This window comes from Triturus cristatus, chromosome 2_1, assembly GCF_964204655.1.
Source record: "Triturus cristatus chromosome 2_1, aTriCri1.1, whole genome shotgun sequence".
Taxonomy (NCBI): Eukaryota; Metazoa; Chordata; class Amphibia; order Caudata; family Salamandridae; genus Triturus; species Triturus cristatus.
In genome coordinates this window covers 394,747,544-394,765,930 of record NC_140581.1, presented here as the reverse complement: position 1 = coordinate 394,765,930, position 18,387 = coordinate 394,747,544, and the positions used below count along the sequence as shown (strand labels likewise).

General features: G+C 47.4%; 1 protein-coding gene across 8 annotated transcripts in view; it reads right to left on the bottom strand.

The window, feature by feature from the left end:
* Positions 1-18,387, bottom strand: part of KIF2A (kinesin family member 2A) — a 418,450-nt gene that overhangs the window by 140,594 nt on the left and 259,469 nt on the right. For all 8 annotated transcript variants that reach the window (XM_085631560.1, XM_085631589.1, XM_085631578.1 and 5 more), the window contains 2 exons: positions 14,019-14,223; positions 7,614-7,724 (listed from right to left, as the gene is read on the bottom strand). In XM_085631560.1, the coding sequence (XP_085487686.1) occupies positions 7,614-7,724; positions 14,019-14,223 (316 nt within the window). The remainder of the gene's footprint in view (positions 1-7,613; positions 7,725-14,018; positions 14,224-18,387) is intronic.

The window sequence follows — 18,387 nt, the reverse complement described above, 5'->3', positions numbered from 1 at the left end:
AGTTTACTTCTATCAGCTAAGCTCCTAACTAGATTATACATGAATACCAATTTTTATAACCAACATTGTAAATTGTAGATTTATATAGCACAGCTTATCACGTGTGAGGGTATCCAGGCACTGTCCATGGGCACAGGGAGAGTAAGTGCTTTGGGCAGAATCACAGGATGTTGAGCAGACGGCGAGATGCGAACCCAGATACCCAGTTCCCAAGTCGGCAGCTCTGCCCACTGCGCCAAATCCTCTCCCTTGTCAAAGATAAAACAATCAAACAAACAATTATACTTGTATAGCGCGGTGTAGGGGTTCCCCAAAAGTGTACAGGGCTCAATGTAAAACCCAAAGTGCTCTATTAGTGGCAGTGTGGGCGAGCAGCCTTAGACCCAACACAGATGAATGTAAGACATATTTTGCACAACAGCGATCAGTAATGGACACATGACTCAAGAAGGAGATACAGACCAATTTCAGAAAAATATACGCTGCTTGTTTATTTTAAGACCAAGGTCTTCGTAATAAGATAAGTACGTTTTTAATTAAATATACTCTGCACTTTGAAAAATCAACACTTTTCAACACAGTCCAATGTTATCCTATGGGGAAAACAATAGTGCAGTTAAACAGTTAAGTATTAAACTTCCAATCCCAGTTTTCAAAGCCAAATGTCAGCAAGGGTCAGGTGAGTACCAAAACTGCACGGGAAACATCCTTTACCCCGCATGCTTTACAACGCATGCCATTACCCTGCATTTTTTACACAGCAAAATCATTTACAAAGCTGGGATTTACACCGCAAACTATTACAAAGCATTCCCGTGGTGGAGTTAGAATAGTAAATTGGGTTGTAATGGGGAATGCGTTGTAATGGATTGTGTTGTAGAGCCCTGCGTTGTAAAATATTTTGCGGTGTAAAAACTGTGGCGTAATGGCACGCGGAGTAAAAGTGTGCAGGGTAAAGTGTCCAATTCAAACTACACCACCAAAGGCGCAGGGGTGGCTGGGTGAGGTGGTCAAAATCGGAATTCGGCCCAATGCTTTCCAAGTAAGTATATCAGTTGCAGGGACTAGGCTTTGGGGGTTAGGTTAAGCACAAGGGGGGCCACAATGCAGGAAACATACACGACCAGAAGCACACGGGCGACCGGGTGAAGGGTGCAATTTCGATGTCGGGTGCCCAATGCTTTTGAATGAGGATTCTTCTTGCAGAAAAGAGGCGGAAGCCGTGGTACCCGAGGTTGCAGAAGGAAGACACACGACAGCATAGCTAAGTTGGGATGTAGGGGGTCGTAGGGACACCGTTGATTCAGCTTACCAAGGCCCAGGGGCTTCGGGTGCATGGGTGTCTTTCGACGTCTGAGTCTTCTTACAGGAGCCGCTGGATTCACACTGCATGCGCCGTAATGGAGGGTGGAGAGGCCAGCCAACACTGGACACAAAGTCAGGCTCGCCAGTGAGACTTCAGTGCACAGGTGAGCCACTCCAACTCAGCCTGTGGGTGTGGACGGCAGAGTGGGCACGAGACCAAATCTCTCTGGATCTGGAGTCCGTGGAGTAGGTTTCTTCAGGGCAGGTCCGCTGTCCACAGGAGATTAGAGTCTTTTTTGAAGGCAGCAGTCCTCCAAGGTGTTCCAGAAGTCGCAGGATTGCAGAAGCTGAAGACAGGTGGTTAGGGCTGGGGCCAAGGCTGTAGGCGTCTTCAGTCTTTCTTTCTTAGATCGTGGCAGATCTGAGTTCTAGGTCTGGGGGAGCCACCTAAATAGTATATTTAAGGGGGTGTTTTAGGGGAGTAGCCGGTAGGGCCAATGAGCACCTCACCTGGGGTGCCTACACCCTCTATTATGCCACCCTCTTGTGGGAGGGAGGCATAGACTTAGCCCTGATTGGAGGGGTCTCCCCATATTCAAGATGGCAGGGACTGAAAGTTGTTCTTCACCTTGCCTTGGGGTTAGTAGAGGTGGACACACCTCTTCTTTTGAATTGTTCCTGCCGGTTTCCTCGCCTATAGTGGGGGTGTAAACCAAGGTTTGCCATCTTCTGCCAGCAGCAGAGGCTGGGGGTTGCATTACAAACGTGGCAGGCCTTTGAAGCTCCCCTCTTTGAGCACTGGACCGTCATTGAGGAGGAGGCATGAAACCTCTGTCCAGGATGTACATTTTGTGTGGTACCAGAGAGCAGGGGCTCTCTACCCAAGGGTCCAGAAACATGCCTGGCGGTGGCTGGCTGCCTACAGCTGTTCAGAGCCACACCTGGGTTGACAGGTTTTTAGGGGGCACCTCCGAGGTAGCCTCTGGGAACATGGTACAATAAATCCCACACTTGCATCAGTGTGGATTTATTGAGAGGAGAAGTTTGGTACCAAACACTCCTGTGTTCAGTGAAGTCATCATGGTGCTGTGGAACTTGAGTTCTCTAGTTTCCAGTCCATGTACTCTCTATGGCTTCACTGGCACTTACAATATCAGGAAATGGACTCCAATATTGTAGGGGCATATCTGCTCATGCAGATATGCCCTCACCTGTGGAATAGTGCACCCTGTCTTAGGGATGTGAGGCCTGCTAGAGGGGTGACTTACCTATACCTTCAGGCAGGGTGCCGTGTGGACTTTGTCGTTTTCTCCCTCACAGGGGCATGCAAGCTGCAAAGGTAGTGACATGGTCCAGTTAGGGGGGTCCCAAGGCACTTTCCAAACTCAGCCAACCCCAGGCAATCTTAGTCCTGATGAGACCCTATTATCCTTAAAGGGTCGAAAGGGTCGAAACGCCGTTGAAATCATTAAAGAATCAGACAACGTTTCCATATTGCCGATACAATGATTGATACTTTGTATCCAAAATTGTTTTGATTAGAAACTGCTGCCTCTTATGTGTATCAACCAATACACCTCCTATGCTAATGTTTCATTTCACCTTTTTCTGTTTTACTTTGGTTCTGGTTTGATTACACACCTGGGGTCTTCTTATCCTAATTTTCTTTTCCTTGAAAACACTCGTTATATGTTTTGTTATTATATATCTTTGGTCGAATTGAAGTTCTAGGTGAATAAAAACTCAGTTCAGCTGAACCGCAGTTCTGTACTTAAATACTGACTGTGCTATTATTGCTTGTTTAAATGCCTAATGAATGTTGCTTTATTTTGATAAAGTCCACACAGAAAAATCTATGACATTCATAATTTTCTCTCGAATGAGTACCATGTGAAGGCCTGTTTCAAGGATAGCAATTGCAATGCTGCATGCCTAAAGAGGAAACCAAAAAGAAATAAGCATTGGCAAAGCTAAAAGGTCTCGCCTATGCAAGAGCTATTTGGCTTTGGCAATGTTTTTTAACCATTATGTACACCATTGTGGTTGCTGTTCTGCATGGTTAAAAGTTAGTCAGATGGGGTAGAGCGTAATGGGGTAGACTGGCGTGGAGTGGGGTCGAATGGGGTGGATGTTTCAGATTGGAGTAGGGTGGAGTGGATTGGGGTAGATTGTAGTGGGGGGTTGGGTAGATTAGTGGGGTAGATGGGAGTGAGGTAGACTGGATTGTGTTGGAATGGAGTGGGGAAGATTGGCGTGGGGTAGATTGGAGTAGGTTAGATTGGGGTAGAGTGGAGTGAGATATATTAGTGTAGATTGGAATTGAGTGGGATAGTTTGGAGTGGGGTAGATTACAGTGGGGTATGTTAGAGTAGGGCAGATTGGGGTAGACTGGAGTGGGATACATTGGGGTAGACTGAAATGGAGTGGGGTAGTTTGGAGAAGAATAAAGCAGGGTGGATTGGAGTGGAGTGGGGGTTGACTGGAGTGGAGTTGGGAAAATTGGAGTAGGGTAGACAGGGTGGATATCGTAGGGTAGAATGGAATGAGATAGATTGGGCTAGTTTGGAGTGGGCTAGATTGGAGTAGGGTAGATTAGGGATAGGTACATTGGAGTTGGGTAGATTGGGGGAAGGTAGACTGGAGTCCAGTCTACCCCACTCCAGTCTACCTTCCCCCAATCTACCCAACTGGGTGGAGTGGGTTAGAGTGGAGTGGGGCAGATTAGGGTAGAGTGGAGTGGGGTAGATGAAAGTGGAGTGGGGTAAAGGAAAGCAGAGTGGGGTAAATTGGGTAGATTGGAGTGTAGAAGACTGGTAGATTGGAGTGGGCAGACTGGTAGATTGGGATGGAGTTGGATACATTAGAGTGGAGAGGAGTTGGATAGATTGCAGTGGAGTGGGGTAAATTGGACTGGGGTAGAGTGGAGTGGGGTGGATTGCACTGGAGTGGGGTAATTGCAGTGGAGTGAGGTAGACTAGTGGAGTCGGGTAGATTGGTGTGGAGTTGGTTGGACTGGGGTAGAATAGTGGGGTGGATTGGGGTTGATTGGAGTGGGGTTAATTGGAGTGAATTTGGGGAGTGGAGTAGATTGGAGCACAGTAGGGTAGATTTGAGTAGAGTATAGTAGACTGGGGTGGAGTGGGGTAGCGTAGAGTGGAGAGGATCTGGATGGATTGCAGTGGAGTTTGGAGTGGGGGTAAATTGGCATAATATGAGTAAATTGGACTGGGGTGGAGTGGGGTAGGTTGGAGTGGAGTCAGGTAGATTGTAGTGGAGTGGGTTGGATTGGGGTACATTGGAGTGGGGTCGATTGGGGCAGATTTGAGTGGAGTGCGGTAGATGGAGGTGGGGTGGAGTGGAGTGGGGTTGATTGGGTTAAGCGGAGTGGACTGGGGTAGATTGTAATGGGGTAGACTGTAGTGGAGTGGGGTAGATTGAAGTAAGGTGGGTTGGAGTGGGTGGGATAGATTGGGGTGGGATGGAGTGTGATGGGTAAATTAAGGTGCGGTAGATTGGAGTGGCGTGGGGTAGACTGGGGTGGTGTGGGTTAGACTGAAGTGGAGTGAAGTAGATTGGGTGGAGTGGGATAGATTGGAGTGGAGTAGATTGGAGTGGGGTAAATTGGGGTACATTTGGGTGCAGTGGAGGGGTGTAGAGTGGAGTGGCGTGTTGCGTTGTGGAGTGAATTGCGCAGCTTGGAGTGGAGTGTAGTCAAAAGGTGTGTCAGAGTGTTTTAGAGAGGAGGGACGTAGAATGAAGTAGCAGGTCTTAGAGTGGAGTGTTGAAGAATGGAGTGGCGTGGCAGAGTAGAAGGGCATAGAGTGGAGTGGCTTAGTGTGGAGTATGCATAGTGTGGTAGCGCACTGCCATTACAGAAAACACATTTTAAATGGAAATGACCATTACATTTTCACCGAAATACAGTTTTATTGCACACAAACGATAATGTGTGCAAATGCCATCACCTAGTATTTAAATATGTTTCCACCACAGTTCAGAATTTAAAAAACAGTGCTTCATTTGTACTAATTCTGATATATTCTGAAACATCAGCACAGTTCATGTTTTTCTGTGTGCTAGGGGAAAAAAATCCTACACCCTCTTCTCTTACATGGATACTTAGCAGGATTGTAATATAACTCCTCTCACTTTAACGTCAGAGAAAGAAAAGTAAACACCAAGCTCCTTCGGAAGAGCGAGTTTGACATTTAACCTCGGTCTTTGAATGCACAGCAAATGTGACAAGATGAGAACAAGATTTAAAGGCCTGTTTACAGAAAGCGAGTTTGTGGAAGAATACAGTAAATAAGGTCTGAGCAACAGAAGGAATAAACTCAAGCTGAACAACCTAAAGAAAATAAAGCCAGCAAATAGAATGCCACCAAATTTGAGTTACAAACCACAAAGCCAATGGTAAGTAACGGACAGAATGCATTCCTAGGTCAGCATTCTGAATGTCACAAAAATGCCTTTAGTGACTGGTAGGCTTCAACCTAAAAAGGATGCTATGATGCGGCCATGTCACTTTGAAGGCGTGCCATCACTCACGTGTGCACCTCTAAAGTGGGTCAGGAGAGGGAGGGAAGCAACACAATTAGGCAACACAATGCATGGAGAAAGGCAAGCAACACAATGGGTGGAGAAGAGAAAAGCATCACAGTGGGTTAAGCAATGCAGTGTATGGGGTGAGGGAAGCACCAGAGTAGGTACGGGGAAAGCAACAAAGTGGTTGCTGTGAAAGCAACAGAGTGGGTGGGGGAGGAGGAAGCAACGCAGTGTGTGAGGGGAAGAGGAAAGCAGAACAGTGTAGGAAAAGCAGCAAGGAGAAGCAGCACAGTAGGTGGGGGTTGGGGATGTAGCACTTTGGATGAGGGAGGGAAAGCAGCAAATTGGATGGGTAAGAGAAGGCAACACAGTGGTGGAAGAAAGCAAAACATTGCGAGGAGGAAAACCAACAGCGGTTGGGGGAGAAAAAGCAACACAACAGGTGGAGGGAGGAAAAGCAACCCAGCGGGAGTGGGAGGAAAATCAACCCAGCGGGTGTGGGAGGAAAATCAACACAGCGGGAGTGGGAGGAAAATCAACACAGCGGGTGTGGGAGGAAAATCAACACAGCGGGTGTGGGAGGAAAATCAACACAGCGGGTGGGGGGAGGAAAAGCAACACAGCAGGTGGGGAAAGAGAAAGCAACACACTGGGTGGCGGGAGAAGAAGAAACACACTAGAAGCAACACACTGGATGTTCGGGAGGGGGAAGTAACACAATGGGTGAGGAGGGAGGAGGAAGCAACTCTAAGGGCGGGGAGGGGATGGAAGATACATGGAGGGAGGGGGAATGAAGGACCAGAAAGAGCAGGGGGACAGAAGCAATACATAAGGGGTGTAAGAAACTGGGAGGGTGGGAGGAAGGTAACACTAGGATGGGAGAGTAGAAACAACACAAGGGCGGGTGGAAGCAAATAGAGGGTGGAAGCAAAACTAGGAAGGAAGCAACAAGGGGGAGGAAACAACATGAGGGGTAGAGCGGAAACATGGGTGCAGGGGTGGAAAAACAGAAGGGCGGGGGCAGAAACAACACTAGGGCGGGGACAGAAACAACACATGGGCGGGGACAGAAGGGGGCGGGGACAGAAACAACACGAGGGCAGAGGCAGAAACAACACAAGGACGGGGGCAGAAACAACACGAGGACGGGGGCAGAAACAACACGAGGACGGGGGCAGAAACAACAAGAGGGCAGAAACAAGAAGACAGGGCAGAAAGCAACTCAGGGGTGGGGGAGGAACCAATAAGAGGGTGGGGAGCAAATGCAACAAGGAGGGCAGAAGGCTGAATGCAACACTACGGGCACGAGAGCAACATTGACTACACGAAAAGAGAAGCACATGGGGGAGACAGGAAGGTGGAGCAGGGGCAGAGAAGCACATGGGTGAGAATAAAATGTAGGGTGAAGAAGCGCAAAGCATGGGAAATGGGTGAGAAGCAAAAAAGCGCAGCAGAGGCGAGTAGAGCAGTACATGAGGGAGATAGTTGGGGAAAATTATGCATTTTCATGTAATGCTTAACCAAAATGCAGAAGAAAATGCCTAAAAAATAACCAGTGAAGGACACAAGTAACAAGGCTATGCTCTAAGGGAGGGGCAAACACAAGAAGACAATGAAAGCCCACACGAGCCAATGGATAAAAAACAAACAAATAAGAATGACGATAAAGCCAATCAACTGTAAGAATTGGGCGGGGTCTAAGCCCCCTGTAAGCGGACAGGTCTTTTTGTCTGGTAGACAAGACCTAAAAAAAGCAAACTTACCATGCAAGTGCGCGAGTTTTCACCTATAAACGAATCCCTGAGGACTTGTGTGAGCTTACTCGCACGAAATGGTGTGTGAGGTTTGTTTCGGCCCAAGGCTCTGATGCACTCCTGAAATGAAAAGCACACAAGAAATATCCAGTTATCCACTAGCAAAAAATAGAATCTTCCCCCCAAGGAGGACTACTTGTAATCCAATTAGTGCCCTTTTTTGTGTCAACCTGAGTCAGTGTTATTTCCCTACTTTTGTCTTCAGTGAGGTTGTCACGTCTCAGATCAAATGAAGTGAGATAGAAAGTTAGGGAGGCAGAAAGGTACAAAGTAAGTAGGCAGAAAGATAGAGTGTTCTGTCAAAATAAAATGAAAAAAACTGCTAGCAGAACAAAATGTTAAAAAAAAACATCTCAGCACCCAAATATACACACACAGAACCTTACACCACTGGTCTACCTCACCCACCCTAAAAAAGTAGAAATCAAATTAAACAATTATTCCATGGTAATCTCCTAGGAGCAAAGAAGAAGATAACAAAGCAACTGAATGAACACAGTACCCACAAAAGCAAGATGGCCCAGCATTTCAATGTTAAAGACTTACAAAAAAAGTATATCTTACAGCTTTTAACATTACTTTTCAATAGGGATCGATCAATCAATCAGGTGTTTATTAAGGGTGACTACTCACCCGTAAGGGTCTCAAGGCGCTGGGGGGTGGGGGAGTCGCAGGTTCCAGTCCATCAAGGAGGGGGTCTGTCGAAGAGCCAGGTTTTGAGGTTCCTTGCGAAGATGGGGTGCGATGTGGTCTGTCTGAGGTGGAGCAGAAGGTCGTTCCAGGCTCTGGCTGCGCGGAAGGAGAAGGAGCGGCCTCCCGATCTGGTCTTTCTGGTGCGAGGGACCACGGCATAGGAGAGCTGGGCTGATCGCAGGGTCCTTTGGGGTGCGTGGAATTTGAGTCGGCTGTTCGGGTATGCTGGTCCTGTGTCGTGGAAGGCCTTGTGCACGGGGGTTAGCATCTTGAAGCTGACTCTAGCTTCGATGGGGAGCCAGTGGAGTGTGTGCAGGTGCTGGGAGATGTGACAAGTTCTTGGCAGGTTGAGGACCAGTCTTGCGGCAGCGTTTTGGATGTTCTGTAGCTTGCGGGTTAGGTTTTTGTTTATTCCGGCTTTGAGTGCGTTGCCGTAGTCGAGCCAGCTGGTGACCAGGGAGTGAGTGACGGTCTTTCTGTGTTCGAGGGGGATCCATTTGAAGGTCTTACGTAGGAGGCGGAGGGTGTGGAAGCAGGAGGACGAGACTGAGTTGATCTGGCCATCCATTTTGAGCTCCGAGTCCAGGATGAATCCCAGTTTGCGTGCGTGGTCCGTGGGGGTGGGCGAGCTTCCGAGAGCGGGGGGGCCACCAGGTGTCGTTCCAGGCGTCGAGGTTTGGGCCCATGAGGAGTACTTCCGTTTTGTTGGTGTTTAGTTGTAGGCAGCTGTTTTTCATCCATTTGGCGACTGCTTCCATGCCTTCTCGAAAGTTGTGTCTGGTGGTGTTGGGTTTGTTGGATAGGGAGAGGATGAGTTGGGTGTCGTCTGCGTATGACAATGTTGAGTCCGTAGGTTCAGACGATGGGGGCGAGCGGAGCCATGTAGACGTTGAAGAGCGTAGGGCTGAGGGAGGACCCCTGGGGGACTCCGCAGGTGGTAGGTGTAGTGTCCAACAGGAAATGGGGGAGTCTGATCCGCTACGTTCTGCCGGAGAGAAAGGAGCGGATCCAGTCGAGGACCTTGTCTTGGATCCCTGCGTCGTGGAGTCTGCGTAATAGGGTGCGGTGAGAGACTGTGTTTAACGCCGCTGAGAGGTCGAGGAGGATGATGGCTGCTGTTTCTCCTTTATCCAGTAAGTTACAGATGCCGTCTGTCGCTGTGAGGACAGCCGTTTCCGCACTGTGTTTTTTTCTGAAGTCGGATTGGGAGGAGTCGAGGATGTTGTGCTCTTCGATGAATGTGGTGAGTTGGCTGTTGATGGCTTTCTCGATGACTTTCGCTGGGAACGGGAGCAGGGAGATGGGTCTGTAGTGTTTGAGGTCGGTGTGGTCCGCCGAGGGTTTCTTCAGAAGGGGGTTGATCTCAGCATGTTTCCAGTCGTCCGGGAATGGCAGGGAGCGGTTCATGGTGTGGCAGAGCATGGGTGCGATGGTGTCGGCAGCTCTGTTGAAAATGTGGTGGGGCAGGGGTCCGTGGGGGCCCCGGAGTGGATTGACTTCATCGTCTTCAGTGTGTCTTCGGTGGTGAGGGCTATTCAGTTGTCGATCGCTGGCTTAAGGGTGTCGGGGGTGGTTGGTGAGGGTTCAGTGTGTTGGTTGTCTTCGAAGTGGTCGTAGATGCTCTTGATTTTGTGGTGGAAAAAGGTGCTGAGTTTGTCGCAGAGGTCTTGTGAGAGAGGGATGTTGGTGGACTCGCTGGTGGGTAGGGCGAACTCCTTGATGATGTTTTAGAGTTCTTTGCTGTTGTGTGCTTGAGTGGAGATTCTGTCTCCAATCACTTTTTTCCTCGTTTTTCTGATGAGTTGGTGGTGGGTGTTGCTGGCGGCTCTGAAGTGGTTGTGGGCTTCTGTGGATTTGGTGTTCCTCCAGGCCTTTTCGAGGCGGCGGCAAGTGCATCTGGACTCTCGAAGTTCGGTGGTGAATCATCTAGCTTTCTTGGCATGGGTGTTGTTTTTCTTGAGGGGTGCTATGGTGTTGGCGCTGTCGGAGATCCATCTGTGCAGGTTCGGGCTGTGGTTTTGGGGTCGTCGTTTTCCGCGATGGTTGGGGTGGAGTTGCTGAGAGATGAGGTTAGCTGGTCGTCGGTGATTCTGGTTCAGTTTCTTCGTGGAAGCAGGTGCTGGTGTCTGTGGATGGTGGGTGTGCTGAAGGTGAAGTGGACGCATCGATGGTCAGTCCATGGGAGTTTGGTGGTGTGGCTGAAGGTGATTGAGTTTACTGTTGTGAAGAGGGGGTTGAGGGTGTGTCCTGCTGAGTGCGTGGGTTCGGTCACAATCAGGCAGAGTCCAATGTTGTGGAGGTTGTCCAGGAGAGATGTGGTTCTGGGGTCCAGTTGGTTGTCGAGGTGGAAGCTGAGGTCTCCCTGTAGGGTGTAGTTGGTGGACGCGATGGCATGTGGGGAGTTGATGTCCGTGATAGAGTTGGCGAAAAATCCGCAGGGTCCTGTCGGTAGATGAGGGTTCCTCGGAAGGTGGAGGTAGGGCTGGCCAGTATCTTGAAGTGAAGGGTTCCATCAGGTCTGTGGGTTCGTCGGGGAGTGTGTTCAGGCGGAGGGTGGATTTGTGGACGATGGCGATTCCTCTTCCCGGGCGGGTGGGGCGGTTCTTCCTGGAGATCTTGTATCCTTGGGGAATGGTGATGGCAATGTCCGGTCCCGAGGTGGCGTTGGTCCAGGTTTCGGTTAAGAATGCTATATCTGGGGTGGTGCTGTCGAGGAGGTCCCAGATTTCGGTGGCGTGTTTGTGGAGGGATCGGACGTTGAGGAGGATGCATTGCAGGGTCTGTGGTTCGGTTGTGTTCCTGCTGGCGGGTTGCGCTGGGTCCGTGGTCTTGGCGGTGCTGCAGGTGTGCCGGCAGCGGTGACAACTGAAGGGTCCGTGGGTGTCGGCTGGTGATGCTAGCTTGCAGTTGTTGTTGCGACCTGGGTTGAGAGCATGGAGTGCCGCTGGGTCGTAGCGTTGGCGGTGCAGACATCCAGGGTTCCTGGCACTGGTCGCAGTCGGGTCGCGGACGGGCGCATACGGGCTTGCCTTTGTCGTGCCGGCGGGGCACCCGCTGTGCGATTAAGTATGGGTTGGGGAGGGATGGACAGCTGGGAGGCGGGAGCGGGGAGGGGAGCTACATTGGGCCGGTCGCACTGGTCGTGCTGGGGTTAGGGGCCGCGGGGGCAGCAGCGGCGGGGAAAAACGGACTGAAAAAGGTCAAAATGAAAAAGGCAAAAAGTGAGAAAAGTGAAAATAAGGCAGCAAAAGTGCAAGAAAGAGTGAAGTAAAGACAGAGGACACAGAAGGAGAGTCAAAGGGGGAGATTGAGATGAGGGTAAAAACGAGTGAAAAACAGAGGAAAGACACAGAAGGACAGTGAAGGGGGGAGCTTGAAATGAGGGGAAAACGATAGAAAATGGAGGAAAGACCCAGAAGGAGAGTGAAGGGGGGAGATAGAAGTGAGGGAAAAAAACGAGTGAAAAAGGAGAGAAAAAGTGGAGCCAGAGAATGGAGACAGAGGTCCACTGGACCACCAGGGATGAGGCGCAGGTGAAACCTGCGGGTGGAGGAGGGCCTCGAACACCAACACTCAAGAGTGCAGGGGCTCGGGGGAAGGCCTCACTTAATGATGGAGCTGCGAGGGAGGGAGAGCAATTTCACTAACAATGAGTCAGTGGTCTTGCTCGCCTGTCCCCGCAGTGTCCGCCATTAAGTAGGGGTCGGGGAGGGCTGGACAGCTGGGAAGCGGGAGCGGGGAAGGGAGCTGGATTGGGTCGGTCGCACTGGTTGCATAGGGATGCAAAACGCTAAGCTTTAAACCAGTTTGCTATCTTGTCACTAGCATACTAAAATAAAAGGCTATGAGACAGGAGTAAGAGAAGTTTGGAACATTCTCACCCGTGATGTAGACACCATTAATAAACAAAACTTAAATATTCTAACATATTTAACTGTTATATTATGAGAAATGATAATGTAGGAGTAGGCAGTCCTGGTAAAAGTATGTCAAATACATTTCACACATCTGACTATCAGTTTTTGCGCGGTTGATCAGTAACTTGTACAAGTGACAATAATTTATAAATCTAAATCTATGCTCTAATTCAGAAGGTACCTAACCTTTTGATATCCTGTCATTCCTATTCAAATACGGATTGGAGCCAGGGACCCTCGCTAAATTTCTATAATTTGAACCTCAAAACAACAAAATTAATGATACAGGCATGCATCAAACACAAATGATGAAATACTGTATTTACTTTATAAATAAAAAAGGGAAGGTTGGAGCTTTTCAAAACGTAGTTTGATTTCCAAAAGGTGAAGGGATGTGCTAGACTCAAATCTTCTTTTGCTCCTAATGCACGCTCTCTTTTTGCCTGTGCACAACTGTGCTTCAATTGAGGCCATCAATATTCCATAGAAGATTCCATTTGCTATACTTGTACTGCTCCTACAAATTAAGAGAAGCACCAACTTAATTTTAGTCCCCAATTTCGAATCCCTTTACATTAACAGAATGGTTTAAAAGTTATTTGTAATTTCCAAGTTGTATTTCACCTCTTATTCAAGAAAACAGAATTAGTATAATATTTAATTCCTGTAGGTTTCCATGCCTCCATGTTTTCACTCCAAAATGCTTTCTATCTTAGAAGTTTTTCTTTTAGTTTTCTCCCTTTGTTATTTCTCTGTGTCATTTCCAGTATTTGTTAATGGATAAGTGTGATGTTATGTCCTCATTCTTTGAAATGTTTTGCTAAAGGATATTTAACATTTTGTAATTTTAATAGATATGAACAACTTGTTTCGTCTCACATACCACCTAATCTTTTTACCTGTGTATGGATGATGTGGAATTGATACCCATAATGCAAATTACCAATTCCTGCAATTTAAATACAGGTCTGTTCCTCTTATTTTTCGTAAATTAAAGTTATTGCTCTTTTTCATGGTTATAGCTCCAATCAAATAATCTAAGTAATTTATAACAGTTTTACAATTGTATGCATGCAACACATTGAAGAATTTGGATTTAAGAATAAATCAATGACGGAATACCAAAAACATTGTATTCACTTATATCCTAAGTGAGCATAGCTTTTCCATTTAGAATTGATCTTGAATGCTTAAACAAGTTTTTTTACTAAGCACATATATAAGATACTTGCTCTTACAAGAGAAGGGAAGAATTTGTCACAACATGGTCAATGTGATTTATTGTATTTTTATATAAAGCAATGCAGCAAGTTGCTGAAAGAATTCAGGAGCACTATTTTTGATAAAAAAACAATGAGGATGCCTGTGGAGAAAAAACATGCTGGCACAATAAATGCATGTCTTTAATCACCTATGACATGTTAGCATAAAAAAACCAGAATATGAATGAGTGAAAATGGGTTCTTATAAGCAGTTCGGTAGGAATACAAAAAAAACTTTAATATCTGAACTCAAATTGGTTGTGAATGAAACGTTTTGGCTAAAGAACGTCAGACGTTTCCACAACAGTAGAAAAGAAGCAAACTAAGTTTGCAATGTATCAGAGTTAAGAAAATCAGGTATAGAAATAGCAAAAAAACATATTTCTAAATGATATATTTATAATATGCCACCTACGAAAAATAAATCTCTAGCAATCCTTCAACAAAAACTACGTAAAGAAATAAACTGTAGCTCTAGGTACCTTAAGGGCTAAAAGACTTTTGTTGATTTCAGCACCTTCAAGTCTTGTTTGCCTATCTGCACTGGACGTATCTGCTCCTCTTTCATTGCCAGCCAAGTCAATTAGGGAAAATTTTCCATGCATTTTCCCTTTCCTTCGCAGAATGATTTGAAACACAGCATGGCTTCGAGATGAGTGTGCATTTGCAGATGTCTGACCAGATGTTCTGATGAGAGAGGAAAAGAAAAGCCAATTAATGGGTTAGTGAAAATAAGCACCTCTGTATATACAAGGCAGAATGCCATTATGCAATTTGAAGATCATGCCTGGTCAGAAATCAAATCAAAGATTCCTAAATGATCAGCCCAGGTTGAGGACACACGATTATTAATCATTCGTTAAGTAACAAGTTTAGAAAATCTGTGCTACCCGCGTAGCCAAAATAGGTAAAGGTATTGAGATGTTTAGAAAAATAAACATAAAATTACTTACTTGTAATCCTCGTTCTCCATCATGGGTATCTACCTATAATTCATAAATATGGACTATCTCCACTTATGTGTAAGATCTGGAACACTTCTCAAACCGAAATATCCACCCCCACAATATTTCCCCTCTGCAGACACTACTATACTATTTTAATACTGCAAATTTAAAATTAAAACTTGTTTTTGTAAAGGCTTAAACCTCTAAAAGATTTGAATTTCCCCCACCATGATACCAAATGTAATGATTAAAGGTTCTTCAGCAAGAGGACTCCATGGCCACTGAACAGAAGATCTGGCCAGCAAGACAGTCATCTTCTAGGAAGAGGTGTGGCGCCGCGGCCAGGGCGACTGACTCCGGAATCTGGGGATCACGGTTCGATCCCCGGCGGCAGATTAGCCCAGCACCATGTGACTCTGGGCAATAGCTTGCTTAATCTTCCCGACGGCCCCCAGCGCCTAGAGACCCTTATGGGTGATTGTTCGAGCTTTACAAATGTGGATTATTATTATTCTAAGAGATAAAATAGCACTGTAAATCTCCAATAACAAGTCCACTATAGAACTTTAATCAATTTCAACTAATAATGGATGAATGCTGCACAACATTATGTGAAAAAAATCACCAACACTTTTTTTATCTTTTTTTTTTTGTCTTAACTTGACCTTCATCTTACAGCCATAATCACAAATAAATGTTTCATAGATACTTTTGGTCAACAGTTCAGTATATTTTGTGTTAATCAATCAATCACGAAATTTATAGAGCGCACTACTCACCCGCGAGGGTCTCAAGGCGCTGGGAGGGGAGGGGAGGGGAGGGGGGGGGGCTCGAAGAGCCAGGTCTTGAGGTGCTTCCTGAAGGAGAGATGGTCCTGGGTCAGTCGTAGGTGGGTGGGGAGGGTGTTCCACGTCTTGGCCGCTAGGTAGGTGAAGGATCTTCCTCCGGTGGTGGTTCTGCGGATACGTGGAACGGCGGCGAGGGGGAGGCTTGCGGAGCGGAGCTGGCGGGTAGGTGTGTAGAACGTGAGGCGGTTGTTGAGGTATTCGGGACCCATGTTGTGGAGAGCTTTGTGTGTGTGGGTGAGGAGTCTGAACGTGATCCTCTTGCTGACGGGGAGCCAGTGCAGGTCTCTCAGGTGGGCGGAGATGTGGCTGTGTCGGGGATGTCCAGGACGAGTCGTGCGGATGCGTTCTGTATGCGCTGGAGTCTTTTCTGAAGTTTGGCAGTGGTCCCTGCGTAGAGAGCGTTCCCGTAGTCCAGTCGGCTGGTGACGAGGGCCTGGGTGACTGTCTTCCTGGTTCCAGTGGGGATCCAACGGAAGATCTTTCGGAGCATGCGGGGGGTGTTGAAGCAGGAAGAGGTGGCGGCGTTGACTTGCCTGGTCATCGTGAGGGAGGAGTCGAGGATGAAACCCAGGTTGCGTGCGTGGTCCGTGGGATTGGGGGGGGGGGGGGTGCCCAGAGCCGGGGGCCACCAGGAGTCGTCCCAGGCGGAGATGGATGGGCCGAGGATGAGGACTTCCGTCTTGTCTGAGTTCAGTTTCAGCCGGCTGAGCTTCATCCATTCTGCGACGTCTTTCATACCTTCCTGGAAGCTGGCATTGGCGGTGGCGGGGTCGTTGGTGAGGGAGAGGATCAGTTGGGTATCGTCGGCGTAGGAGATGATGTTGAGGTTGTGCTTGCGTGCGATGGCTGCGAGGGGGCTCATGAAGACATCGAAGAGGGTGGGGCTGAGCGAGGAGCCTTGGGGTACGCCGCAGATGATCTTGGTGGCTGCTGCGCGGAAGGGCGGGAGACAGACTCTTTGGGTTCTGTCGGAGAGGAAGGAGGTGATCCATTCCAGGGCCTTTCCTTGATTCCGGCGTGGTGGAGGCGGGTTTTCAGGGTGCGGTGGCAGACCGTGTCGAAAGCAGCCGATAGGTCGAGGAGGATGAGGGCGGCAGTTTCCCCGTTGTCCAGCAGGGTCCTGATGTTGTCGGTGGCTGCGATGAAGGCGGTCTCGGTGCTGTGGTTCGCTCGGAATCCGGACTGCGATGGGTTGAGGGAGTCGGTCAGCTGCTTGTTGACGGTTTTCTCGATGTCTTTTGCAGGGAAGGGGAGGAGCAAGATGGGGCGGAAGTTCTTGAGGTCAGTGGGGTCTGCGGTGGGTTTCTTCAGGAGGGAGTTGATCTCCGCGTGCTTCCAGCTCTCCGGGAATGTGGCGGATGCGATGGAGTTGTTAATGATGTCCCGGAGTTGGGGTGCGATGATGGCGTCCGCTTTGTTGAAGATGTGGTGTGGGCAGGGGTTGGCTGGGGAGCCTGAGTGGATGGTGTTCATCGTGTGGGTGGTGTCTTCTGTGCTGACGGGGGTCCAGGTGCGGAGGGTGGTGGTGGGGTCGCTGGTTCGGTGGTAGGGTCTGTGGTCTGAGCAAACTCAATTTAATGCATTTTCATGCTCATGCACAGTCCTCAGGAGCCAACACAACATTGTTATTATGCTGAAAAACAAACCAAAAATTAATCAGTCTAACCATCATTTTTTGTTAATCAATCTTTTCACAAGTCTTTCAACTCCAGTCCCACACCTGCATTTCGTTCGTAGTGACATCCCCAACCCCAGTGTTCCTCTGCTCAGTGTGTTGCTGGCGACCAACTGCTTCACAGTTATTTTGCTTTTCAGATAAAACACAAACTTCTGTGACTCACTGAGACCATTTAAGATTTTGATTCACTTTACAATAAATGTCTCCTGCCTCCAGGTGTTAGGGAATCAAGTCCACTACTATGCTATCAGCATCATTTTCATTTTATATTCTTTCAACTTGAACATAACCTTTAGTATTAGGAATATTTATGGTACTGCATTAGAGATTAAGAAAGATCAATTCATCAAAATAGTTATCCCATTTTGGCCTCTTGGTATCTGGTTGCAGAGTATGGCATTTGGTCTTTTCAGGGCTAGTAAAAGGTTTACCTGTGGTATCTGTGGTGTTCGTAGTGATAGAAGATCTATCCAAATACTTTACTACAGACGACCATTTCATTAAGAGTTGGAACTGCTTATGACATCAGCTTGTACAATCTGGACACGTAGATGAGCCACTGCTACAGAAAGAGCGTGAGTGATCAACTAATGCCAAGTTGCCCAAATATCCATTTAAATGCGAGTTCAGGTATAATATGATCATTGGGTTATTGTGAAGCAAGTGATGTGGACATTTTGGAGGCAAGAATTAACTTCAGGGCATAATGGACAGACTTTAAATTACAATATTTCTGTGATAAAGTGATTTCTTCAGAGAAATATGGCTGACGGACGTGAGCCCACTAACCAAACATGAATTATGTTTTATTAAGGACTTATATGAGAAGAATTGTTGGAATGAAATTCAATCAATATGATCCAGACTTCAGTCCATCACGGAAAGGATTGAAGAGCTGCTGCTGAATGTTTCAACTGCTATCCCACTGTACTGGGCAAGGGTAAACCTGGTTCCTTAGGAACTACTGTGCATGTCCCATATGTAGACATTCATTACACAAAAATACACAGAAAGCCATTACACTGAGAAAAACTGACATCTGGTGAGCTCCTGGATCTGACTCCGTTAAAAGAAAAAATAAGAAAAAACAGTTCTCCAAAGAAATATACACTTTTCCCCCCGTTTATATCTATCAAAGGCCCTAGGCACAGATTCTGCAGCACTGGACAAGAATTATTGGGACTGATCTGAACCATCAAATTCTATAAAACACTGTAGGTTACCTGCAAATCCTGAAGAACCTTCTGGAAGCTACTGGCATTTAGCAACCAATCATCAAGATAAGAAGAGACAAAAGGATTATGTCACTTACCCAGTAAGCACTTGTTCTTGGCATGTAGAGCTGTAGATTCACATTATTTGCATACTCCTGCCATCT